The sequence below is a fragment of the Spinacia oleracea genome, chromosome 4 (genome assembly GCF_020520425.1).
Source record: "Spinacia oleracea cultivar Varoflay chromosome 4, BTI_SOV_V1, whole genome shotgun sequence".
Lineage (NCBI taxonomy): Eukaryota > Viridiplantae > Streptophyta > Magnoliopsida > Caryophyllales > Amaranthaceae > Spinacia > Spinacia oleracea.
In genome coordinates this window covers 1,050,063-1,076,521 of record NC_079490.1, presented here as the reverse complement: position 1 = coordinate 1,076,521, position 26,459 = coordinate 1,050,063, and the positions used below count along the sequence as shown (strand labels likewise).

At 37.6% G+C, this 26,459-nt stretch overlaps 4 protein-coding genes across 7 annotated transcripts; 3 read left to right on the top strand and 1 right to left on the bottom strand.

Moving 5' to 3' along the window:
* Positions 1-34: 34 nt before the first annotated feature.
* LOC110802159 (beta-glucosidase 24) lies at positions 35-6,666 on the bottom strand. Of its 3 annotated transcripts, XM_056843598.1 has the most exons (14): positions 6,268-6,666; positions 5,865-5,934; positions 5,647-5,705; positions 5,201-5,276; positions 4,590-4,667; positions 4,404-4,491; positions 3,497-3,749; positions 2,728-2,843; positions 2,307-2,524; positions 2,185-2,216; positions 1,915-2,017; positions 1,567-1,675; positions 373-516; positions 35-203 (listed from the first exon to the last, which is right to left on the bottom strand). In XM_056843598.1, coding segments are annotated over exons 1-14 (1,542 nt in total). In that variant the 5' UTR covers positions 6,463-6,666; the 3' UTR covers positions 35-202. The 3 variants fall into 3 exon arrangements, with proteins under 3 accessions (XP_056699576.1, XP_021863285.1, XP_056699577.1); XM_022007593.2 differs by lacking the exon at positions 35-203 and having other exon boundaries at positions 205-516; positions 6,268-6,664; XM_056843599.1 differs by lacking the exons at positions 35-203; positions 6,268-6,666 and adding an exon at positions 6,070-6,153 and having other exon boundaries at positions 205-516.
* Positions 6,667-10,519: 3,853 nt separating this feature from the next.
* Positions 10,520-13,253, top strand: LOC110802138 (G-type lectin S-receptor-like serine/threonine-protein kinase RLK1). Of its 2 annotated transcripts, XM_056843595.1 has the most exons (2): positions 10,522-11,326; positions 11,460-13,253. In XM_056843595.1, the coding sequence occupies exon 2, from the start codon at positions 11,493-11,495 to the stop codon at positions 13,059-13,061; it is 1,569 nt and encodes a 522-aa protein (XP_056699573.1). In that variant the 5' UTR covers positions 10,522-11,326; positions 11,460-11,492; the 3' UTR covers positions 13,062-13,253. The 2 variants fall into 2 exon arrangements, with proteins under 2 accessions (XP_021863262.2, XP_056699573.1); XM_022007570.2 differs by having other exon boundaries at positions 10,520-13,253.
* Positions 13,254-16,130: 2,877 nt separating this feature from the next.
* Positions 16,131-19,154, top strand: LOC130472475 (G-type lectin S-receptor-like serine/threonine-protein kinase RLK1). The gene has a single exon (XM_056843594.1). The coding sequence runs from the start codon at positions 16,440-16,442 to the stop codon at positions 18,900-18,902; it is 2,463 nt and encodes an 820-aa protein (XP_056699572.1). The 5' UTR covers positions 16,131-16,439; the 3' UTR covers positions 18,903-19,154.
* Positions 19,155-22,070: 2,916 nt separating this feature from the next.
* On the top strand, positions 22,071-25,094 carry LOC110802148 (G-type lectin S-receptor-like serine/threonine-protein kinase RLK1). Its single transcript, XM_022007582.2, has one exon. It carries the CDS (start codon positions 22,380-22,382, stop codon positions 24,840-24,842), a length of 2,463 nt encoding a protein of 820 aa, XP_021863274.2. The 5' UTR covers positions 22,071-22,379; the 3' UTR covers positions 24,843-25,094.
* Positions 25,095-26,459: the final 1,365 nt, after the last annotated feature.

Genomic DNA, 26,459 nt, shown 5'->3' with positions numbered 1-26,459 from the left:
ACGGAGTATTGTGACATCAATAACATGCAACATGTTTACCACAAAGCACAATGAGTGACAGATTATCTTGCAGTTGCAGGTCATATTATAGAAGACACTGCAGAATTTAGACTAGCACAATACCGTTCTTTTGACCATTGTGTTCTCTTAGATAAATACTCCGTAACAATTTTCCCTTGAGAGAAGGCATTCCTAAGCTTGATCTACAGTCAGAAATGGGTAATTCATTTCAACCAAGTCCTTGCAAAAGTTAACATTTGAACAAGTTCGGTAGCCTAAGAAAAAGGGAGTGAAATAAAACTAAGATGCAAAAGTTCTATAGAAGCCTAAACGGTACAGGAAATGTTTTACTTATGAAGGAAAGTCTTGAACCATTTAGCAGAATGCTTGGGGTATCGTTTCAATCCATCATTGTAGTCGACGTAGTTTATGCCAAAACGAACAGTATAGCCAGCGCCCCACTCAAAGTTGTCCAACAATGACCAAGCAAAGTATCCTCTCAATTTGACTGCATTCCTGTCAAAATTTGGATTTTACACCCATAATTAGTTATAAACAAGGAACTAGGACTTTGGCTTACAACCAAATTTAAGGATTTCCTTCGATTGATAAAGAAGAAGAAAAATTTAAGGGATAGAATCACATCAAAACTTCATGGTTGTGGACCAAAATTAAAAAAAGAATGTCATTAAAAAGCGAAGCATAAGTCTGACACGAGTAGCCGAGTCCAGGTAGCGTAAATAGCAAATACAGAAAAGGGATCATAACTACGTGAAAATAACGTACGTTTTGGTCGATTTTCTTTAAAACTCAAGTTGTTGAATCCAGGTCATTCCGAGCCTTTAAGAGCCCAACTAGTGTGATTTTATGTTTCCAAACTGCCTTATATGACCGCCGGATATATCCCCTAAAATTTGGGGAGTTGCCGAGACTAAGTCCCGAAGCTCCAAATTTGGTGAAAAAACGTGTATTAGCCTTCATTTTTGGATAATTTGGACTTTTTAATGGTTAGTGGTCTAGATGCTTCCCATGTGCCCCATGGGGCCCCGAGAGGCATACTGGGTGGTTAGAACCATTTTTTTTGGCCATTAAGCATACATTTTGGTCGATTTTCTTTAAAATTCAGATTGTTGAATCAAGGACAATCCAACCTTTAAGTGCCTAACTAGTGGGATTTTATGGTTCCAAACTGCCTTATATGGCCGCAAGATACACCCCCTAAAATTTTGGTAGTTTCCGAGACCGGGTCCCAGAGCTCCAAATTTGGTGAAAAAACGTGTATTAGCCTTCATTTTTGGATAATTTGGAATTTTTTGGACCCCTAATGGTTAGTGGTCCGGATGTCTCCCATGTACCCCAAGGGGCCCCGTGAGGCATACTGGGTGGTTAGAACCATTTATAGCATGATTCATCATTTCTATTCACAGATAACCATTCAATCAGACTTACAGCCAAGTGATGTCTTTATCACACAAGCAAAAACTGAAGCAGAAAAGTGGGGAAACCCCCTGGACTTTATCAGAATTCAGAAACAGATAAGAAACTTCCAAACAAGCAGTAACTTACCTCCTAGCAAGTTGTACAAAAGCTAGATGACTATGGTAGTAGTGTATCCTCATGCCATCAGCCAAAGCTTCCTCACGAGACAATCCGGCATCATTTGACTCATCACAGCCTATAAATAACAAGCAGTATTTTTCACATTAATGTTAATTTATGCATAACCATGGTCATCTATAAAATGGACAAGGGAAGCATGTAAAGAGGTTAACTAGGAATAACCATTTAGAGGAATATGGGAATTCGTTTACAAGGTTACACCATCAATCAGTTATCATCCCCTAATTCATGTCTTCAAACCAAATACACTAGACAACAGACTCGGTCAGAAATACGCTAAACACAGCTACTCACCATTTTCTGTGATGTAAATGATTGGATTTTTATATCTTCGCTTTATATAGACTAGAAGATCAAAAATTCCTCTTGGATAAATATACAGCCAATTTGAAGCGGCCTGCAAAATATTCCGTACATGAAAAGTTAAGTTGATTGAATCAGTTTCATTGACTGCAGTAAAACAGAGAAGAGTGGATCCTGCTGAGAACACAATTCTGAGAAGTTGATCATATATAAGAAGTCGGTGCTAATTTAAGAAGGCTTCCTGAGTTACTGAGTACATACCCTTGGACCAATTGGAATTCCATTACGCTCCGCTGTAAAATAAGAAACATAACTGGGTCACACTTACAGTGATTCTATGAAAAATCTCAAATAAGAATACTGAACTTCTATGATGGACTTACTTGTCATATTAACGAGAGAGTCAGTACCGTAGTTGGGCTCTCCATTCTTAAAACTAGGAGCATTTGCCGCATAACTGCTAGTGTAATAATTTAAGCCAAGGAAATCAAAAGACCCTTTTAGCATGCTAGACTGCTCCCTTGAAAACTTAGGCAAGCGACTGCCTACTAGAGAGCGCATTGTTTGCGGGTAGTCCCCATATGTTATTGGGTCCATATACCTATTAGCAAGGATAGAATATTCATAGAATTAGAAACTATAAATTGGGTTGGAGTCAATTATAATGACTACTGAAGAAACCTCAAAATATAATCAACAATTTCGGATAAAACATATCTCCAACATTAATTCGTGCTTAGATGATTTTACTTCAAGCTCTGAAACTAGATTTGTAATCCATTTGTAAAAAAGTTCCATACTCACCATCCAAACATAAAGTCAACTGCTCTGAGTGCTGCACTTTGGTCTTCTTTTGTTTGAGAAAAGGGAATGAACCAATTTGAATTCAGAGCAATGCCAATTACACCTCTCTGAGATGCCTACAGAATGCAAAAGAAAAGAAGTAACAGGTTACTCAGAAATCTTCCAATACTTATCAGCATCTGATCATACGCATCAACCAAGTGAGCATCTTACATCATGTCACTTTTTACAATGTTACTTATTGAATCAAGCAACTCAAGGAACCAAGCATAGGCTAAAAGTAACTAAACGTCAGCTGAAGCTCCAAGTCATCAAACACACATTTTGTGGCAGCTCTAGGAAATACGAGTACTAAATATGCTACCAAAAACCGAGTCATAAGGTATCATTATTCTCACTTGTGGTTTCTGACTTCTTAGTATTAAGTGAAGCTGAGGATCAGGTGAGCTTTGCCAATAAGGGTTACGGAAAACTAGGAGACGAACCTAGAGAACTAAGAAAATGCCAATGAACAAAAAAATGTGGAATCATATGACAAGTTAACTCTTACAGCCCAAATAAACTCAAACCTCTGATCACATACATTGAAATTAATTTTCTCCTTTAGCAAATTGTGGAAAGAATCAAAACACTATGTCCCCCCTATATGCAAAAGAGCATCAATGAATTCCTATTATAATGCACATCATCTTTTTAGTATAATTTCAATTGTAAGGACAAACTACCAGCATTTACTCATTAGAGAAATTTGGGATGCAAGAAAAAAGACCTGATATTTTTGTCTATAAACTTGAACAGCTGCAGCATGAGCAAGAAGCTGATAATGCGCGTTGTCGTAAGGGTCAGTGGATATATTAAATTTGCAACGCTCGGGGTTAGACTTAGGGCACTGCTTGGATGAATAGACTCCAGAAGCATAAATGCCTGTACTATAGGTCCATGGCTCATTAATTGTAATCCAATGCTTCACCTTGTTACCAAATTCTCTATAACAAAGGTCTGCATAGTCACGAAAATCATCCCTGTCCAGTAAAACAATAAGTAACACATCAGATAAGCATAAAAGGAAGACTGCTGGATACATTGAAAATCCAATTAAAAACTTATTCTGCTGCAAAGCCACAAGTTCTAAGCATTGGGATGTGATATAGTCTTGGAAATGGAAGACAAATTTGAGACTGGTTTCACATGTTTCAACGTTTGAAAATTACTACAAGTATCTAATACTTTTTCTGTATTTTATAATTTGATGTTTTAGATATCTGCACAAGGATTAATATAATAGGTCATTTATTTGGGTAAGTTTATCTCTGCTATTATGACTAATCTTAACCAAATACATTTTCATTTTTAAACTTCCCTTTTCTTATTTGTTTCTCATTGGATGGTACAATGGACTATTAATGCCTTTTGTGGTCGACTCGTACGGGAAACAAGCCGACTTTCTCTTTCTAATTAAATGATTCTAAAACACCAAATTTATATCAACAAGTGAAAAGGGCTGAAACACGTATTTTTTATAAAAATAACAAAGGGACTCGAGGTGTACGTCCTACAAAAATCTTGCTAGTACACCTTCATATCTGTTATGCTCCTAGAAGATCATTTCTAGTAATGGTAACTACTATGACAGAACTATGGTGACTTCTAGGTCGTCTATAAAGTACTTCACTTACACTATGCGAGGGCTAAGAAAGCCACCATATTCATCTTGCAAAGACTGAGGAAGATCCCAATGGAAAAGGGTGATGAATGGTTGTATGCCTGCCATTGTGCAGCAACAGAACAATCACAAATTCACAATGTTGCAATTAACAGAACAACTAGAAAATGCGACATAAAGGAATGTGACGAATCTTAACCATTCGCCAAGAGTTCATCGATAAGGTTGTGATAATAGGTTAGTCCTTTGTTGTTCACACCCTTGCTTACTTTTCCATCTGAAAGTAATATAAGTACCCAATATGATCAGTGTCAACTAAGAATTTAAAAGAGAAGAAATAGCATTTCACAATTTTTCAGTCCAAAATATTAAGTCACAAAGTCATGGACCTTCAGACCAGCCAATTCCACTTTAAAGTTTCAAGGAGTTGGGGATTAGCTGGATCTTGAGCTTCAAATAATTATTAACTCATTAATTACTTTTTATATGATCAATCTAGAAAGGATAATTATAGAGACAAAGTTATTAAGGCTTAGTTATTGAGAGCGACACAAATTTGCAAAAAAATATGCCAATAAAGTCCATCTAAAGCATTCCTTTGCCTTCTATATACACATATAACTTATAAGCATAGAGACGGAAATGGCTTGTTACTGACATAACTAGAATGTCTCCAGACAGTTGTTTGATTATTTTCCAAGCCTGATTTGCAAGTTTGCAACAATTTTCAGTCATTACAGCTTTAACTCTTACAAATTCACAAGTTAATAATTCCAAAATGTAAACTTTATTTGTAGATAAATGACATACAGGGCAATACTCTGGGCCACGAAATTGAGAACCTGTAAGCATCTAGTCCCATTTCCTTCATGATCTTCACATCTTCCTACAAAACGTAAGCGGAGTTAACCAATTCCGAGCAAGATTTCTGTTATTAGAGAGGACGGGAATTGGGATCTCATGAAGGTAGGATAAGAATACAACCCTCAACCTCTAAATTTGAGATGATACTCCAAACAATTAGAGCACATCTTGATTCTATGAACATCCAACTTTCTATGTAATACAAAATTAAGTTCAACAAAAAGATAGTATTCTGTAAACATGCTAAAGTTACCAAAAAGGGAGTTTCAAATTTCAAATTTCAAATTTAGGTCCATGAAAAGTAGTTATATCACATGAATTGCGCATTTCAAAAAAATAAATTCACATCAACATTGTGATAACTTGTAACTTTCAAACAAGTGATCACACACCTTATAGCGATGATATGAATCAATTGCTTCATCCCCATTCTTTCCGTCTGCTATTTTTCCTGCACAAGTTATAGACATAAACCTTTTAACAAACACTTCATGTACATTATACAATACTCGGATCAAATCCCATTTACATCACTACCTTTGCGAATCCAAACTACAAAAAACACATTTCTTGATTATTTGACATAAATAACCCGAAAAAAGAACCTCACCAGGAAATTTGTGGGTGAAAGTGTCCCATATACTCGGCCCTTTTCCATCTGCTTTAGCTCCTCCTTCATACTGCACCCAAAACATCATAGTTACAAAAATTTTAAAATAAATTTAAAATCATTACTTGTTCTAATTATAAGAACCCATTTCAAATTATACATTTTGATTTACTAAAAAAATTCCCACATTTTTCATCAAAATTACCTGTTTAGACATGCATATGAAAACCCCATATGAAAAAGTCACACTTTCCCACTTCAATAACGTTATCATTTAAACTGTCATCATTCCAATATATTATGTTTTTTTTGGTGCCCTTATCCTAATATCATAAGAACACACAAAGTAATAATCTTTAGAAATAAAACACAAAATTAGCATAAATGTGGGGTAATTAGTTACCTGATAAGCAGAAGAAGCTGACCCAAAAACAAAACGCAAAGGAAAAGTGGTACGATTAAGGAAACTAATCCCATAATTAAGACCAATGTTGGTGTAATTATTACTGGGATTAGCAGCAACAGTTGCAAAGATTGAGCTTTCAAGTATGAACAGGGCTAAGAAGAGAGAGAAGACTGGAAATTGAAGAATCTTCATTTTGTTTATTTTGGAGTTTTCAGAAAATGTTGTTGGCGGTTTTGAAGAGAGTTTTGGGCACTTCTCTTACAAAGTGGTATTAATTGTGTGAATCCTTGTCTTAGAAAGCGGATACAAGATTCCGCTTTTTCTTCCTTGAAATAGCGGATTCAAGAGTTCATTCTCGCTAGCCTTTTCTTTTTCTAGTTACGAATTACGGTATTTATTGAAATGCTAATAACAAAATGAATATCTTAACAAAATGAAAAATAAAGGATAGAAAACTGAAAATTATAGTATTGCTTAACATCCGATGCATGATAAGAGTGTGAATATCACTAATGTACCAAATTAAGGCGCAACAAAGTGGCATATTACTACACACTAGCAAGTCGTTGTGCATGTAGATGTACTTGAACTAACAACACACAATCACGCAATTCTAAGTGTTTGTAACGCTCAAATGTACAATAAACCTATGATAATATTTTAAATAAGATACGGTATACCATCTGAAATTTGAAAATCCTAATCCAATAGAAATTTACCAAATTTAATTTGGCTATATGAGGGATTATTTAATAGGTTGATTATGATTTGTAAATTGTAATTACTGGGCCAAGATGTGACAATGGGCTGAACATAAATTTGCAAAATTGTGAGTGCTTTAGTGGGCTTTGTTTTTCATGTGCGGCCTCTTCAAATTTGTGTGGCTTAATATTACATGCTTTGCATTTGCAATGAACCAACGAGTGAGATTGGTCAACACTTTCAGCACTACAGTTGACAATAGGTAAAGATGGACACGGTCAGGCCGTGCTTCATATCGAGCCCACGGACTTGGGCCTAAATAGGTTCAACCGACACCAAGTCCACTTGTTACGTGACGGACCGGACTGGAAATTCAAAAAATGTGATCCAGACACGACCCAAACTCATGTGTCGGATGTCGTCCGGGCCGTCATGACTCATGTCTTACCCTTATTTCACTCAATTTAACGTGCTTTGTCGTGCCGTATTTTGTCATGCTTTTTCCATGAAATTGAGGTCCATACACATCTCACGGCTTCATGCTCACGTGGTATTGTGCATGTACTGTAATGTGCCTCGCTTTTTTTGGAGGGGGGCCTTGCTTTTTCTGTGCATGTACTGTGCCTTGGCCCGGCCCAGGCTGACCCAGTGTCATCTAGTTTCCACCCGAGTTATAAGACAATTAAAACATCTAGTCCCCTGCCTTAACTTTTGTGCAAATGCTAAAACGAAAATTAAAAAGGAACAAACAAAGTACTAATTAATTCTAAATACAGAATTCCCCACTCAAGTACAAGAAAACACCAGCAATTCATTTAAGCATCAAAATTCAAAAACAGTATACATTGAACATAAAAATAGTGATGATATTGAAGTATTGATTACTCAAACAAGTCAAAATTCCTAATTTAGTCAACGCACCAATAGTTGACTTTTAGAGGACAGAAGACCATGAAACGAAATTGCTCCTCAACTAGAACAAGCATTATGATCATGAAACTGGTATGAAGTTTCTCTATGAAAAGTAGTCAACTAAAACAAAGCACCTGGTCCTTCGTTGACTCATTAACTCGTTGTATAGGCACCATCTTCCATATTGGAAAACAAAGTACGACATACTACATCCGTTTTAAAATGATCTTTACACTTTTCGTTTTAGTCTCATAATGTCCTTTACATTGTCCTTATTCTATTTTTGGACATTAACATTTACTATGTTACCCTCCTTAGCCCCACAATATTTATAACCTTCCACTCACTTTCTCTTACTTTTATTGACTTTTCTTACACATACCCACATTTTTATACATTCTATCTTACTTTATCCATATTTAATTGTATCCAACCACATTTTTACACTCTCTCCCTCTTTTTTCTTAATATTTGTACAAATATTAATGTAAAGATCATTTTGCAACAGAAGTAGTATTCCGTACTCTGCAAGCCAGAAAAATCACATAGTAGTTCAGAAAACAGATTTTCGTTCTGTGCAATGTACTTGAAGAATTAAAATACACTTTCTAACCGAACACTGTTTTAGGATATTTATAAAACGTTGTCACATTTCTGAATCGTACATAACATGTTACGAGTTTAAATTACACTAAAACCGTAACTGATTCGGAAGATCAGTTGTTGGTAATTGCAAAATTGGTCAAATCTTGCATCTTTTTAGTAAGAGTTACACTTACATATGATAAGAACAAATAATCTAATACATAATGGATTAAAGGGGAGGGGAAAAAGCTAAACCATATAGGCCACAAGCTAGAGGGAGTGGTAGTCTCTTGAAAGCTTATATGCATCTCAAAAAAAAAGGCCAAATCATACTTTCCCTATTGCACATTTGCACCATCTTTTTTTTTCACTTTGTTAAGAGTTGTATTGAGCGAGTAGCTAGTTGAAAGGGGATATTAGGAGCCAAGGACAACCCAATCAACAAAAGAGGTAAATGGGGAAACTTTTAAGGGATGGCCTAAAAGAGGCAGTGGGACAATCTTCAAGGAACAACCTAAAACAGAAAATGGGGCAATCTTTAAGGGACGGCCTAAAAGAGACAGTGGGACAACCTTAGGGACGGCCTAAAAGAGACAGTGGGGCAATATTTAAGGGACAACCAAAAACAGAAAATGGGGCAATCTTTAAGGGACAGAGAAAGTATAACATAACCTTATAGTCACGTACACCCTATAAGAAATTCTGAAGTAATTTCTTGTATGTTCTCCAACTACTAGAAAGTCATTTCAAACATTTGACTTGCCATTATTGACCCGTGACCCGCCTTGACTTTCCATTATTGACCAGCTAAATTTGACCATTTTCATTACCCGACCCTCTTTTGACCAGCACCGACCCTGACCCTGACCCGACCCTCCCAATAACCCGTTGTAGTTCTAATGTATGCATGAAAGTTATCTTTTCATGTTTTGCCATAACTAATTTCCCTATCTATGATCAGAATACCAAGTAAATTATGAAAGAAAATTCAATCTATAAGACTTACATTACGAGCGAGAGAAATTTTTCAACGCAACGAAGCTATGCTGACATGAAGGTTCTTCTGAGGAAATATGGGTACTGCTCTCTGCTTCATATAGAAGTATGGAACAGAAAACTGCAGTCTGGTAATCTCCGCATTGGCATGATCTGAATCAAAGGATTAATCAACACTAAAGGTTAGAAGAACGCGTCATGCATCACATGTTCCAATTCTATTTTAAAATGTACAACTTGAGAAGAAAGTTCAATAAGTGCATTATCACTACTACTGAGTACTGACTACTATAGTAGTAATACTTAATTAGCCACAAGTTGCATTATCGATTATTTTTTTACTGTAGTTTCGATACAAGTTGCATTTTCTTTACACCGCGTTGGTGGTGGTAGAAAGGTCTTATTAGACACTAGCTAGTTTTATAAGAACTTTCCAGTCAGCTTCTGATAAAATAAACCAGCAAACTAAATATAGATCCTTCTATGAGAGAGGTAAGGACACCATTTTAGACCGTACTGCAATTCGACAAATATAACAGGTAATGTATAAAGTATAAACCAATCATTTTTCCAGGACTAATTACCTTATCCCTCATACAGTCATATCAAATAACACTTCATGAAAGTGTATAACAAAAGAGAAAGTTCAACTATCACATGTATTATTACAATTGACTAGTACGCAATGGCCAAATTGGACAGCAGCCGGGCCACAAAGGACCACAAGTTACATTTTCTCGTATATTATGTTACGCAGAGAACGAACTAGAAGGTCCTTGATAGACTAACACTAAAGTTTTCCACCATTGAAAATCTACTTTTCAGATATGGAAAAAAAATCTTCATCCCTTAACAAACCAAAATATGGAAAATGTTTTCCGTCAAAACAAACAGAATGTGAAAACAGCTATAATTCAAACAGATTTGGTCAACTTTTGTGTCCTCTGACATTTCTTAATCAGTTCTCATTAATAAAACAAACAAAACCAGATCATTGACTTAGTTGACTTCAAACTTCCATGTCTTACTATTATTGCTGATAAAAACAAAAAAATTCACTAGCTTTATAGTGCTAGTCTTGAACTCCTGTAATCTCATCATCTATTCACTCTTCTTGTAATGGCATGTCTTCTTTCTTGTACACTCTTCTTCTTAATACAAACAGTCCTACTTCTATCGCCTATTTCTGCACAAAATGCTGGTAATATACCAGTTACGTTGGCCGATCTCTCGTAGCCGCCACCAATGGCTCATCATGGCTTTCACCTTCCGGCGATTTCGCCTTTGGCTTTCATCAACTTCCTAACACCAGAAATCTTTTCTTGCTTGCCATCTGGTATGCCAAGATTCCAGACACTGTTGTCTGGAATGCTAATGATGGAAATCCTGTTCCTCAAGGATCAAGAGTACAGATAACTGCAAATGAGGGCCTACTTCTCAGTGACCCTCAAGGAAACAACTTATGGAACACCTCTGACGAGTTAAGCGATGGTGGTGGTGGTGGTGGTGGGGTGAGGTATGGTTTCATAAACGATACCGGTAACTTCGTCCTCAAAAGAAGCAGCAACGACAGTCCAGTTTGGCAGAGCTTTGACCATCCCACAGACACCTTGCTGCCTGGTATGTCACTGGGATTTAATGGGGTGATTAATTCTCGACTGTCAGAAACTAATTTTACAGCAGGAAGGTTCCAGTACCGTCTGACCTCAGATGGAAGCATGGCTCTCAATGCCATAGACCTAACAACCGGCTATGCCTATGATGCCTATCATTATAGTGACGCTGGAAATCTAGGTCTGGCTCAGAGATATGTGTACAATGAGTCAGGGTATATGTACATATTGAGAAACGATGGGTCGAGGTATAATATGTTACCTGATAATTACACACCGTCACAAGATTATTATCAGAGATTGATCTTGGCCTTTGACGGCATTCTAATGTGGTATTCCGCCCCTAAAAAATCTGTCACTGATGGTTGGTCCTTGTTTCAGATAACACCTGGCAATATCTGTACGGAAAAGGCCATGCGAAATTTAGGCACTGGGATTTGTGGGTCTAACAGCATTTGCAGCCTTGATGCTGATAGAAGGCTCGTATGTACGTGCCCAAGAGGTTACTCCCGCGTTGATCCAAGTGACCAATTTGGGAGCTGTAAACCCGATTTCAAGCTACAGAGTTGTGAAGGATATGCTGGAGAGATATCCATGAAGGGTGACTACAAATTAGTACGGCTTCAAAACACTGATTTTGTTTTCAATGATTATGAAAGGGTTAATTCTAACAATGAAGAGGATTGCAAGAATGCTTGTCTGAAAGACTGCTACTGCGCTGCTGCCGCTTTCGCGCTATTTGGTAGTAATTCTGGTTGTTGGAAGAAGAAGGCACCACTTTCTAATGGAAGAACAGACAGTTCAGTAACCGATGGTTTTTGGATAAAGGTAGGGAACGCTAACATTTCCAATAACCCACTCAATCCTTATGTTAACTTCCCTCCTTTGACAGCAAAAAACAAAACGAAAGCTCTAAACAAAGTTCTGATCGGTGGCTCTGTATCTGTTAATATACTGCTTCTAACTGCAATTGGTCTCGGAATTTTCTTCGCTTATCATAAGAAGCAACTCAAAGGCTTTGATGAGGTCCAGAGGAAAAGATTGAGGGAATATAGTAAGGTCCATTATTTCAGCTACCAAGAACTCAATGAGGCTACAAATGGGTTCGAGGAAGAGTTGGGAAGAGGGTCTTTTGGTATAGTTTACAAGGGCATGATCAGTGGAGGAGGTCTTTCAACTTGTGTTGCTGTTAAGAAGCTGGATAGAATGTCAGGTGATACCGATAAGGAGTTCAAAACTGAAGTTAATGTGATTGGCCAGACACATCACAAGAATCTAGTACAACTTGTAGGATTTTGCAAGGAGGATGATCAAAGGCTGTTAGTTTATGAACATATGAGCAATGGTAGCTTAGCAGCTTACCTTTTTGATGGTTTGAGGCCGAGCTGGAAAGATCGAGTTAAAATTGCTCAGGGGACAGCAAGGGGGCTATTGTACTTGCACGAGGAGTGCAGCACCCAGATCATTCATTGTGATATAAAGCCCCAAAACATACTTATAGATGAATATCAGAATGCTAGGATTTCTGATTTTGGTTTGGCTAAGCTTTTGATTCTAAATCAAACCCAAACAAATACTGCAGTCCGAGGAACCAAAGGTTATGTTGCCCCTGAATGGTTCAGAAACAAGCCGATTACAGTAAAGGTAGATGTCTATAGCTTTGGGGTTCTGTTATTAGAGATCATATGTTGTAGAAAGAGTGTATGCATGGATCTCATTGAAGCGGAAGGAGCCATTTTGACAGATTGGGCATTTGATTGCTACCAATCAAATAGATTAGATTCACTTGTTAATGATGACATGGAGGCAATTACTGACATGATTAGACTGAAGAAGTTTGTAATGGTTGCACTTTGGTGTATTCAAGAAGACCCAAGTGTTCGACCAACAATGCGAACAGTCACACAGATGCTAGAAGGTCTTGCTGAAGTGCCTAATAACCTTCCTTGTCCAACCTCATTTTCAGTTACTACCCAATATTAAACATGCCCAGTATTCTTTATTCTGTTCAATTTTATTTTTACATTAGTGATAAGCTGGTAGTGTAGCCATCAGCCTCAGTAGGCTCTAGCACCAAATGAAAACCGAACTGTAAATTAAGTTTTATTAACCCGGAAAATTTCAACTGTTGGTGTCATTATGAATAATGTAAGTAGACATAAATTTTCTTTGAAATTTTATTAGCAAGCTTAGTAGATTATCTTCACAGAAACCTAATTCCAACAACTTAAAGGTGCGTTCTATTCATCTGATTTTCACTTATTTTTTCTGAACTTATCTTATCTGAACTTAACTGAACTTATCTGAACTTGTTAAAACTTAGTTTAGTTATAAATTGTACTTGGTCATCATGGGAAATAAGTGGAAATAAGGTGAACTGAACAGAGCCTTAAGGTTAGACCTGATCATCATGGGACCGCCCTGCTAAAAATAGCGAGTTTTGGACTGACATTTTAGGCCCGTTATTCGGGCCCGGTCTGATTGTAAACTTTTTGTGGGTTTGGGCCTTTTGAGCTACTCAAAATATAAATTTGGCAAAAATCGCCTGAAAGCCCACTATTTTTGGCAGAAAAGTTCGCCTCGAAGTTTGACCCGACCCGGCCTAGTCCAATCCAATTTTAAAATTTTTTGTTGGGTGTTCGGCAACTCAAAATTGAAATTTTAGTTATAAATTTGGCCCGGCCAGAAAATGTCCCGAAATAGGGGGTTTGGGCAGAAAAATTCGGCCCGAAGTTTGGCCCGACCTAATGGGCAGAATTTTTAAGGCATGGAAGGATATGCCTTAAGTATCCCTATATTTGTAGCAATGCTGCAGATGTAGGAGTTAATGATCTATTTCGGAAACTATGATCGGCATCGAAGTTCTCTTACAATTTCTCTGCCATTAACTACTGTCTTCAATCTTCATCTTATCATAAAATGGCATATACAGTTATACACCATATTTGTAATAAAACGAACAAAGATCATAAAAGAAATTGACATGGTAGCACTTACAGGAGGCAGAACTTTCAACGAAATTGTACAGGCATGAAGGTTCTCTTTACATGTTGATGGAGGCACACACGTTCACATGCTAGGCATTTCCTCATTCGCACAATCTGAACCACAGGAACGATCAACACAGAAAGTTAGGACTTAGGACTTAGCATACATATCATACATCCATATGCTCAAAAGACTAAAACATTCGAACTAGCTGATGTATCCAAATGGAGAGGCTTTTAGAATGGGGGGCATACAAATAAGCTTTAACATATATACCGTCTTCATTTACAAATGTACTTTTACTGTGACAGAAATGTGAAAATATGAACTCGCTGCAGCCCAGTGATAGATAATTAAGGACTCAATAGAGAAAAGTTGCAGGAAGTACGCAATGATGGAATCCAAAATATAGCCTCTTTGTTATACAACCTCTTGTTACTCAGAAGGATGACAGATATCAATGGACTTTGTCTATAATCTAAATCACACAGTTAATCAGCAAAGTAGTCGAACAAAGTACTAATGTATTGATCTAAAGATTGGGAAAATGAAAACCCCATGAATCAAACTGATACGACAACAACGACAACAACAACAACAATATCATAGTCTTTAGCCCAAAAGGATGAAGTCGGCTACATGGATAAGATATCCTCCCGATATGGCAATCACGTAGAATCCAAGCAACACATATGAAGTATTAAACAACCAAGGACACAAGTTAAGATATCTTTTACATGTGCACATATGTTTTTTAGGTGCACCATGCTCATTGTGCACCACGGTCCATAATCCACTGGGGAAGTTCTAGTTACGTTTGATTCCTGATCTAAACCTCGTTCCCGATCAATTCCAGGGACCTAACAACTGGTTATGCCTATGGTGCTTACTACAGTAGTGGCACTAATGACCCAGCAAACCCGGAAATTTCAGGTCAGAGATTGGTCTACAATAATTCTGGGTATGTGTATATATTGAAGAAGGATGGATCAAGGTATGATCTATCACCACAGGGAAATACAGTCCAATCAATAAAAATTATCAGAGGATACTAAATGCTATAAAATTTACTAATATACCATCCCGAAAACAGGCCAGGGATGGGTTCGTTCCATTATGTTCTTGAATTCACTAACACCTAATCAATGTAGCAAGTAATTAGAAGGTAATATGATAGTTCTGAAGCTATCTTTTCAAGTTTTTTCCATAACTAATTTCCTTATCTCTGATCAGAATACTAAGTAAATTATGAAAGAAAATTCAATCTATAAGACTTACATTACAAGTGAGAAATTTTCAAAGCAACGAAGCTATGCTGACATGAAGGTTCTTCTGAGGAAATATGGGTACTGATTTCTGCTTCATATGGAACATAAAACTGCACTACTGCAGGCTCGTCATCTCCGCATTGGCAACATCTGAATCAAAGGATTAATCAACACTAAAGGTTAGAAGACGTGTCATGCATCACATGTTGCAATTCTATTTAAAAATGTACAACTCGAGAAGAACGTTCAATAAGTACATTATCACTACTACTGAGTACTGACTACTATAGTAGTAATACTTAATTAGCCACAAGTTGCATTTTCGCTTATTTTTTTACTGTAGTTTCCATACAAGTTACATTTTCTTTACACCGCGTTGGTGGTGGTAGAAAGGTCTTATTAGACACTAGCTAGTTTTATAAGAACTTTCCAGTCAGCTTCTGATAAAATAAACCAGCAAACTAAAGATAGATCCTTCTATGAGGGACGTATAAGGACACCATTATAGACCGTACTGCAATTCGACAAACTTAACACGTAATGTATAAAGTATAAACCAATCATTTTTCCAGGACTAGTCTCCTTATCCATCATACAGTCATATCAAATAACACTTCATGAAAGGGTATAACAAAAGAGAAAGTTCAACTAACACATGTATTATTACAATTGACTAGTACACAGTGGCCAAATTGGACAGCAGCCGGGCCACAACGGACCACAACTTACATTTTCTCGTATATTATGTTACGCAGAGAACGAACTAGAAGGACCTTGATAGATTAACACTAAAGTTTTCCGCCATTGAAAATCTACTTTCCAGATTTAGAAAAAAATTCTTCATTGAATATGGAAAATGTTTTCCGTCAAAACAAACAGAATGTGGAAACAGCTATAATTCAAACAGATTTGGTCAACTTTGTGTTCCCTGACATTTCTTAATAGAGTTCTCACTAATAAAACAAACAAAACCAGATCATTGACTTTAGTTGACTTCAAACTTCCATGTCTTACTATTATTGCTAATAAAAACAAAAAAAATCACTAGCTTTATAGTGCTAGTCTTGAACTCCTGTAATCTCATCACCTATTCACTCTTCTTGCAATGGCATGTCTTCTTTCTTATATAATCTTCTTCTTAACACAAACAGTCCTACTTTTATCACCTACTGCTGCACAAAATACTGGTAATATACCAGTTGGCCGATCTCTTGTAGCCGCCACCAATGGCTCATCATGGCTTTCACCTTCCGGCGATTTTGCCTTTGGCTTTCATCAACTTCCTAACACCAGAAATCTCTTTTTGCTCTCCATCTGGTTTGCCAAGATTCCAGACACCGTAGTCTGGAGCGCTAATGAGGGCAATCCTGTTCCCCAAGGATCATCAGTACAGATAACTGCTAATGAGGGATTAGTTCTCAGTGACCCTCAAGGAAACAACTTATGGAACACCTCTAACGAGCTAAGCGGTGTTGGTGGTGGGGTGAGCTATGGTTTCATAAACGATACTGGTAATTTCGCCCTAAAAAGAAGCAGCAATGACAATCCAGTTTGGCAGAGCTTTGACCATCCCACAGACACCTTGCTGCCTGGTATGTCATTGGGAAGTAATGAGGCGATTAGTTCTCGACTATCAGAGACTAATTTCACAACAGGAAGGTTCCAGTACCGTCTGACCTCTGATGGAACCATGGCTCTCAATGCCACAGACCTAACAACAGGCTATGCCTATGAAGCCTATCATATTAGTGACATTTCAAATGCAGGTCATACCCAGAGATTCGTGTACAATGAGTCAGGGTATATGTACATATTGAGAAAAGATGGGTCGATGTATAATATGTTACCTGAGAATTACACACCCTCAAAAGATTATTATCAGAGATTTATCTTGGCCTTTGACGGCATTCTAATGTTGTATTCTGCCCCAAAAACATCAGTCACTGATGGTTGGTCCTTGTTTCAGATAACACCTCGCAATATGTGTATCGAAAGGGCCATGCGAAATTTAGGCACCGGAATTTGTGGGTCTAACAGCATTTGCAGCCTTAATGCTGATAAAAGGCCCGTATGTACGTGCCCACTAGGTTACTCCCGCCTTGATCCAGATGATCAATTCGGGAGGTGTAAACCCAATTTCAAGCTACAGAGTTGTGAAGGAAATGCTGCAGAGATATCCATGAAGGATGAGTACAACTTAGTACGGCTTACAAATACTGATTTTACATACAATGATTATGAAAGGGTTAGTTCTAACAATGAAGAGGATTGCAAGAATGCTTGTCTGAAAGACTGCTACTGCGCTGCTGCCTCTTTCCAGCTATTTGGTGATAATTCTGGTTGTTGGAAGAAGAAGGCACCACTTTTTAATGGAAGAACAGACAGTTCAGTAACCGATGGTTTTTGGATAAAGGTAAGGAAAGCTAACATTTCCAATGACCCACTCAATCCTTATGTTAACTTCCCTCCTTTGACAGCAAAAAACAAAACGAAAGCTCTAAACAAAGTTCTGATCGGTGGCTCTGTATCTGTTAATATACTGCTCCTAACTGCAATTGGTCTCGGAATTTTCTTCACTTATCATAAGAAGCAACTGAAAGGCTTTGATGAGGTCCAGAGGAAAACATTGAGGGCGTACAGTAAGGTCCATTATTTCAGCTACCAAGAGCTCAATGAGGCTACAAATGGGTTCCAGGAAGAGTTGGGAAGAGGATCTTTTGGTATAGTTTACAAGGGCATGATCAGTGGAGGAGGTCTTTCAACTTTTGTTGCTGTTAAGAAGTTAGATCGAATATCAGGTGATACAGATAAGGAGTTCAAAACTGAAGTGAATGTGATTGGCCAAACACATCACAAGAATCTAGTTCAGCTTGTAGGGTTTTGCAAGGAGGAAGACCAAAGGCTGTTAGTTTATGAATATATGAGCAATGGTAGCTTAGCAGACTACATTTTTCGCGACTCCAAACCAAGCTGGATTGAAAGAGTCCTAATTGCTCAGGGGACAGCAAAGGGGCTATTATACTTGCATGAGGAGTGCAGCACTCAGATCATTCATTGTGATATAAAGCCCCAAAACATACTTTTAGATGAATATCAAAATGCTCGGATTTCTGATTTTGGTTTGGCTAAGCTTTTGATTCTAAATCAAACCCAAACAAATACTGCAGTTCGAGGAACCAAAGGTTATGTTGCCCCTGAATGGTTCAGAAACAAGCCGGTCACAGTGAAGGTAGATGTCTATAGCTTTGGGGTTCTACTATTGGAGATCATATGTTGTAGAAAGAGTGTATGCATGGATCTCTTTGAAGGGGAAGGAGCAATTTTGACAGATTGGGCATTTGATTGCTATCAATCAAATAGATTAAATTCACTTGTTAATGATGACATGGAGGCAATTACTGACATGATTAGACTGAAGAAGTTTGTAATGGTTGCTCTTTGGTGTATTCAAGAAGACCCAAGTGTTCGACCAACAATGCGAACAGTCACACAGATGTTAGAAGGTCTTGCTGAAGTTCCTGATAATCTTCCTTGCCCATCCTCATTTTCAGTTACTACTCAATATTAAACCTGCCCAGATAAAGTAGTATACTATATTCTGTTTCATTTTATTTTTACATTAGTGATAAGCTGGTAGTATAGCCATCAGCCTCTGTAGGGACTAGCACCTAAAGAAAACCGAAATGTAAATCAAATCTTATTAACCCGGTAATTTCAACTGTTGGTGTTATTATGAATAATGTCTGTAGACATAAATTTTCTTTGCGATTTTATTAGCAAGCTTACTAAGAGTATCTTCACAGAAACCTAATTCCAACAACTTAGGGTGCGTTTTATTCACCTGATTTTCACTTATTTCTGAACTTATCTTATCTGAACTTAACTGAACTTTATCTGAACTTATTAGAACTTTTAGTTATAAATTGTACTTGGTCAACCCTTGTTTTTCCGAACTTATCTTATCTGAACTTAAATGAACTTATCTCATCTTATTTTTACTGCAATATGTGGAAATAAGGTGAATAAAACAGAGCCTTAAGCTTAGACCCGATCATCATGAGCCCGGCCCACTAGCCTGGCCTAAAAATTAGCGGGCTTTGTGCAGACATGTTAGGCCCGTTATTTGGGCCCAATCCGATTGTAAATTTTTTGGTGGTTTTGGCCTTTTGGGCTACTCAAAATATAAATTTGGCAAAAATTGCCCGAAAGCCCACTATTTTTGGCCCGAATAGCGGGTTTTGGCAGAAAAGTTCACCCCAAAGTTTGACCTGACCCGGCCCAGTCCAACCCAATTTTAAAACTTTTTGGTGGGTTTTGGACTTTTGGGCAATTCAAAATTGAAATTTTAGTTATAAATTTGGCCTGGCCAGAAAATGTCCCGAAATAGCGGGTTTTGGGCAGAAAACTTCGGCCCAAAGTTTGGCCCGACCTAATGGGCAGAATTTTTAAGGCATGGAAGGATATACCTTAAGTATCCCTATATTTGTAGCAATGCTGCAGATGTAGGAGTTAATGATCTATTTCGGAAACTATGATCGGCATCGAAGTTCTCTTACAATTTCTCTGCCATTAACTACTGTCTTCAATCTTCATCTTATCATAAAATGGCATATACAGTTATACACCATATTTGTAATAAAACGAACAAAGATCATAAAAGAAATTGACATGGTAGCACTTACAGGAGGCAGAACTTTCAACGAAATTGTACAAGCATGAAGGTTCTCTTTACATGTTGATGGAGGCACACACGTTCACATGCTAGGCATTTCCTCATTCGCACAATCTGAACCACAGGAACGATCAACACAGAAAGTTAGGACTTAGGACTTAGCATACATATCATACATCCATATGCTCAAAAGACTAAAACATTCGAACTAGCTGATGTATCCAAATGGAGAGGCTTTTAGAATGGGGGGCATACAAATAAGCTTTAACATATATACCGTCTTCATTTACAAATGTACTTTTACTGTGACAGAAATGTGAAAATATGAACTCGCTGCAGTCCAGTGATAGATAATTAAGGACTCAATAGAGAAAAGTTGCAGGAAGTACGCAATGATGGAATCCAAAATATAGCCTCTTTGTTATACAACCTCTTGTTACTCAGAAGGATGACAGATATCAATGGACTTTGTCTATAATCTAAATCACACAGTTAATCAGCAAAGTAGTCGAACAAAGTACTAATGTATTGATCTAAAGATTGGGAAAATGAAAACCCCATGAATCAAACTGATACGACAACAACGACAACAACAACAACAATATCATAGTCTTTAGCCCAAAAGGATGAAGTCGGCTACATGGATAAGATATCCTCCCGGTATGGCAATCACGTAGAATCCAAGCAACACATATGAAGTATTAAACAACCAAGGACACAAGTTAAGATATCTTTTACATGTGCACATATGTTTTTAGGTGCACCATGCTCATTGTGCACCACGGTCCATAATCCACTGGGGAAGTTCTAGTTACGTTTGATTCCTGATCTAAACCTCGTTCCCGATCAATTCCAGGGACCTAACAACTGGTTATGCCTATGGTGCTTACTACAGTAGTGGCACTAATGACCCAGCAAACCCGGAAATTTCAGGTCAGAGATTGGTCTACAATAATTCTGGGTATGTGTATATATTGAAGAAGGATGGATCAAGGTATGATCTATCACCACAGGGAAATACAGTCCAATCAATAAAAATTATCAGAGGATACTAAATGCTATAAAATTTACTAATATACCATCCCGAAAACAGGCCAGGGATGGGTTCGTTCCATTATGTTCTTGAATTCACTAACACCTAATCAATGTAGCAAGTAATTAGAAGGTAATATGATAGTTCTGAAGCTATCTTTTCAAGTTTTTTCCATAACTAATTTCCTTATCTCTGATCAGAATACTAAGTAAATTATGAAAGAAAATTCAATCTATAAGACTTACATTACAAGTGAGAAATTTTCAAAGCAACGAAGCTATGCTGACATGAAGGTTCTTCTGAGGAAATATGGGTACTGATTTCTGCTTCATATGGAACATAAAACTGCACTACTGCAGGCTCGTCATCTCCGCATTGGCAACATCTGAATCAAAGGATTAATCAACACTAAAGGTTAGAAGACGTGTCATGCATCACATGTTGCAATTCTATTTAAAAATGTACAACTCGAGAAGAACGTTCAATAAGTACATTATCACTACTACTGAGTACTGACTACTATAGTAGTAATACTTAATTAGCCACAAGTTGCATTTTCGCTTATTTTTTTACTGTAGTTTCCATACAAGTTACATTTTCTTTACACCGCGTTGGTGGTGGTAGAAAGGTCTTATTAGACACTAGCTAGTTTTATAAGAACTTTCCAGTCAGCTTCTGATAAAATAAACCAGCAAACTAAAGATAGATCCTTCTATGAGGGACGTATAAGGACACCATTATAGACCGTACTGCAATTCGACAAACTTAACACGTAATGTATAAAGTATAAACCAATCATTTTTCCAGGACTAGTCTCCTTATCCATCATACAGTCATATCAAATAACACTTCATGAAAGGGTATAACAAAAGAGAAAGTTCAACTAACACATGTATTATTACAATTGACTAGTACACAGTGGCCAAATTGGACAGCAGCCGGGCCACAACGGACCACAACTTACATTTTCTCGTATATTATGTTACGCAGAGAACGAACTAGAAGGACCTTGATAGATTAACACTAAAGTTTTCCGCCATTGAAAATCTACTTTCCAGATTTAGAAAAAAATTCTTCATTGAATATGGAAAATGTTTTCCGTCAAAACAAACAGAATGTGGAAACAGCTATAATTCAAACAGATTTGGTCAACTTTGTGTTCCCTGACATTTCTTAATAGAGTTCTCACTAATAAAACAAACAAAACCAGATCATTGACTTTAGTTGACTTCAAACTTCCATGTCTTACTATTATTGCTAATAAAAACAAAAAAAATCACTAGCTTTATAGTGCTAGTCTTGAACTCCTGTAATCTCATCACCTATTCACTCTTCTTGCAATGGCATGTCTTCTTTCTTATATAATCTTCTTCTTAACACAAACAGTCCTACTTTTATCACCTACTGCTGCACAAAATACTGGTAATATACCAGTTGGCCGATCTCTTGTAGCCGCCACCAATGGCTCATCATGGCTTTCACCTTCCGGCGATTTTGCCTTTGGCTTTCATCAACTTCCTAACACCAGAAATCTCTTTTTGCTCTCCATCTGGTTTGCCAAGATTCCAGACACCGTAGTCTGGAGCGCTAATGAGGGCAATCCTGTTCCCCAAGGATCATCAGTACAGATAACTGCTAATGAGGGATTAGTTCTCAGTGACCCTCAAGGAAACAACTTATGGAACACCTCTAACGAGCTAAGCGGTGTTGGTGGTGGGGTGAGCTATGGTTTCATAAACGATACTGGTAATTTCGCCCTAAAAAGAAGCAGCAATGACAATCCAGTTTGGCAGAGCTTTGACCATCCCACAGACACCTTGCTGCCTGGTATGTCATTGGGAAGTAATGAGGCGATTAGTTCTCGACTATCAGAGACTAATTTCACAACAGGAAGGTTCCAGTACCGTCTGACCTCTGATGGAACCATGGCTCTCAATGCCACAGACCTAACAACAGGCTATGCCTATGAAGCCTATCATATTAGTGACATTTCAAATGCAGGTCATACCCAGAGATTCGTGTACAATGAGTCAGGGTATATGTACATATTGAGAAAAGATGGGTCGATGTATAATATGTTACCTGAGAATTACACACCCTCAAAAGATTATTATCAGAGATTTATCTTGGCCTTTGACGGCATTCTAATGTTGTATTCTGCCCCAAAAACATCAGTCACTGATGGTTGGTCCTTGTTTCAGATAACACCTCGCAATATGTGTATCGAAAGGGCCATGCGAAATTTAGGCACCGGAATTTGTGGGTCTAACAGCATTTGCAGCCTTAATGCTGATAAAAGGCCCGTATGTACGTGCCCACTAGGTTACTCCCGCCTTGATCCAGATGATCAATTCGGGAGGTGTAAACCCAATTTCAAGCTACAGAGTTGTGAAGGAAATGCTGCAGAGATATCCATGAAGGATGAGTACAACTTAGTACGGCTTACAAATACTGATTTTACATACAATGATTATGAAAGGGTTAGTTCTAACAATGAAGAGGATTGCAAGAATGCTTGTCTGAAAGACTGCTACTGCGCTGCTGCCTCTTTCCAGCTATTTGGTGATAATTCTGGTTGTTGGAAGAAGAAGGCACCACTTTTTAATGGAAGAACAGACAGTTCAGTAACCGATGGTTTTTGGATAAAGGTAAGGAAAGCTAACATTTCCAATGACCCACTCAATCCTTATGTTAACTTCCCTCCTTTGACAGCAAAAAACAAAACGAAAGCTCTAAACAAAGTTCTGATCGGTGGCTCTGTATCTGTTAATATACTGCTCCTAACTGCAATTGGTCTCGGAATTTTCTTCACTTATCATAAGAAGCAACTGAAAGGCTTTGATGAGGTCCAGAGGAAAACATTGAGGGCGTACAGTAAGGTCCATTATTTCAGCTACCAAGAGCTCAATGAGGCTACAAATGGGTTCCAGGAAGAGTTGGGAAGAGGATCTTTTGGTATAGTTTACAAGGGCATGATCAGTGGAGGAGGTCTTTCAACTTTTGTTGCTGTTAAGAAGTTAGATCGAATATCAGGTGATACAGATAAGGAGTTCAAAACTGAAGTGAATGTGATTGGCCAAACACATCACAAGAATCTAGTTCAGCTTGTAGGGTTTTGCAAGGAGGAAGACCAAAGGCTGTTAGTTTATGAATATATGAGCAATGGTAGCTTAGCAGACTACATTTTTCGCGACTCCAAACCAAGCTGGATTGAAAGAGTCCTAATTGCTCAGGGGACAGCAAAGGGGCTATTATACTTGCATGAGGAGTGCAGCACTCAGATCATTCATTGTGATATAAAGCCCCAAAACATACTTTTAGATGAATATCAAAATGCTCGGATTTCTGATTTTGGTTTGGCTAAGCTTTTGATTCTAAATCAAACCCAAACAAATACTGCAGTTCGAGGAACCAAAGGTTATGTTGCCCCTGAATGGTTCAGAAACAAGCCGGTCACAGTGAAGGTAGATGTCTATAGCTTTGGGGTTCTACTATTGGAGATCATATGTTGTAGAAAGAGTGTATGCATGGATCTCTTTGAAGGGGAAGGAGCAATTTTGACAGATTGGGCATTTGATTGCTATCAATCAAATAGATTAAATTCACTTGTTAATGATGACATGGAGGCAATTACTGACATGATTAGACTGAAGAAGTTTGTAATGGTTGCTCTTTGGTGTATTCAAGAAGACCCAAGTGTTCGACCAACAATGCGAACAGTCACACAGATGTTAGAAGGTCTTGCTGAAGTTCCTGATAATCTTCCTTGCCCATCCTCATTTTCAGTTACTACTCAATATTAAACCTGCCCAGATAAAGTAGTATACTATATTCTGTTTCATTTTATTTTTACATTAGTGATAAGCTGGTAGTATAGCCATCAGCCTCTGTAGGGACTAGCACCTAAAGAAAACCGAAATGTAAATCAAATCTTATTAACCCGGTAATTTCAACTGTTGGTGTTATTATGAATAATGTCTGTAGACATAAATTTTCTTTGCGATTTTATTAGCAAGCTTACTAAGAGTATCTTCACAGAAACCTAATTCCAACAACTTAGGGTGCGTTTTATTCACCTGATTTTCACTTATTTCTGAACTTATCTTATCTGAACTTAACTGAACTTTATCTGAACTTATTAGAACTTTTAGTTATAAATTGTACTTGGTCAACCCTTGTTTTTCCGAACTTATCTTATCTGAACTTAAATGAACTTATCTCATCTTATTTTTACTGCAATATGTGGAAATAAGGTGAATAAAACAGAGCCTTAAGCTTAGACCCGATCATCATGAGCCCGGCCCACTAGCCTGGCCTAAAAATTAGCGGGCTTTGTGCAGACATGTTAGGCCCGTTATTTGGGCCCAATCCGATTGTAAATTTTTTGGTGGTTTTGGCCTTTTGGGCTACTCAAAATATAAATTTGGCAAAAATTGCCCGAAAGCCCACTATTTTTGGCCCGAATAGCGGGTTTTGGCAGAAAAGTTCACCCCAAAGTTTGACCTGACCCGGCCCAGTCCAACCCAATTTTAAAACTTTTTGGTGGGTTTTGGACTTTTGGGCAATTCAAAATTGAAATTTTAGTTATAAATTTGGCCTGGCCAGAAAATGTCCCGAAATAGCGGGTTTTGGGCAGAAAACTTCGGCCCAAAGTTTGGCCCGACCTAATGGGCAGAATTTTTAAGGCATGGAAGGATATACCTTAAGTATCCCTATATTTGTAGCAATGCTGCAGATGTAGGAGTTAATGATCTATTTCGGAAACTATGATCGGCATCGAAGTTCTCTTACAATTTCTCTGCCATTAACTACTGTCTTCAATCTTCATCTTATCATAAAATGGCATATACAGTTATACACCATATTTGTAATAAAACGAACAAAGATCATAAAAGAAATTGACATGGTAGCACTTACAGGAGGCAGAACTTTCAACGAAATTGTACAAGCATGAAGGTTCTCTTTACATGTTGATGGAGGCACACACGTTCACATGCTAGGCATTTCCTCATTCGCACAATCTGAACCACAGGAACGATCAACACAGAAAGTTAGGACTTAGGACTTAGCATACATATCATACATCCATATGCTCAAAAGACTAAAACATTCGAACTAGCTGATGTATCCAAATGGAGAGGCTTTTAGAATGGGGGGCATACAAATAAGCTTTAACATATATACCGTCTTCATTTACAAATGTACTTTTACTGTGACAGAAATGTGAAAATATGAACTCGCTGCAGTCCAGTGATAGATAATTAAGGACTCAATAGAGAAAAGTTGCAGGAAGTACGCAATGATGGAATCCAAAATATAGCCTCTTTGTTATACAACCTCTTGTTACTCAGAAGGATGACAGATATCAATGGACTTTGTCTATAATCTAAATCACACAGTTAATCAGCAAAGTAGTCGAA

Coding starts and splice junctions, on each gene's coding strand:
- LOC110802159 (XM_022007593.2), bottom strand. CDS start 6,462: ATGAAGATTCTTCAATTTCCAGTCTTCTCTCTCTTCTTAGCCCTGTTC. Junction 5,706..5,864: donor TTTCACCCACAAATTTCCTG/GTGAGGTTCTTT, acceptor TAACTTGTGCAG/GAAAAATAGCAGACGGAAAG. Junction 517..1,566: donor TTTGTACAACTTGCTAGGAG/GTAAGTTACTGC, acceptor AAATTTTGACAG/GAATGCAGTCAAATTGAGAG.
- LOC110802138 (XM_022007570.2), top strand. CDS start 11,088: ATGTCACTGGGATTTAATGGGGTGATTAATTCTCGACTGTCAGAAACT.
- LOC130472475 (XM_056843594.1), top strand. CDS start 16,440: ATGGCATGTCTTCTTTCTTATATAATCTTCTTCTTAACACAAACAGTC.
- LOC110802148 (XM_022007582.2), top strand. CDS start 22,380: ATGGCATGTCTTCTTTCTTATATAATCTTCTTCTTAACACAAACAGTC.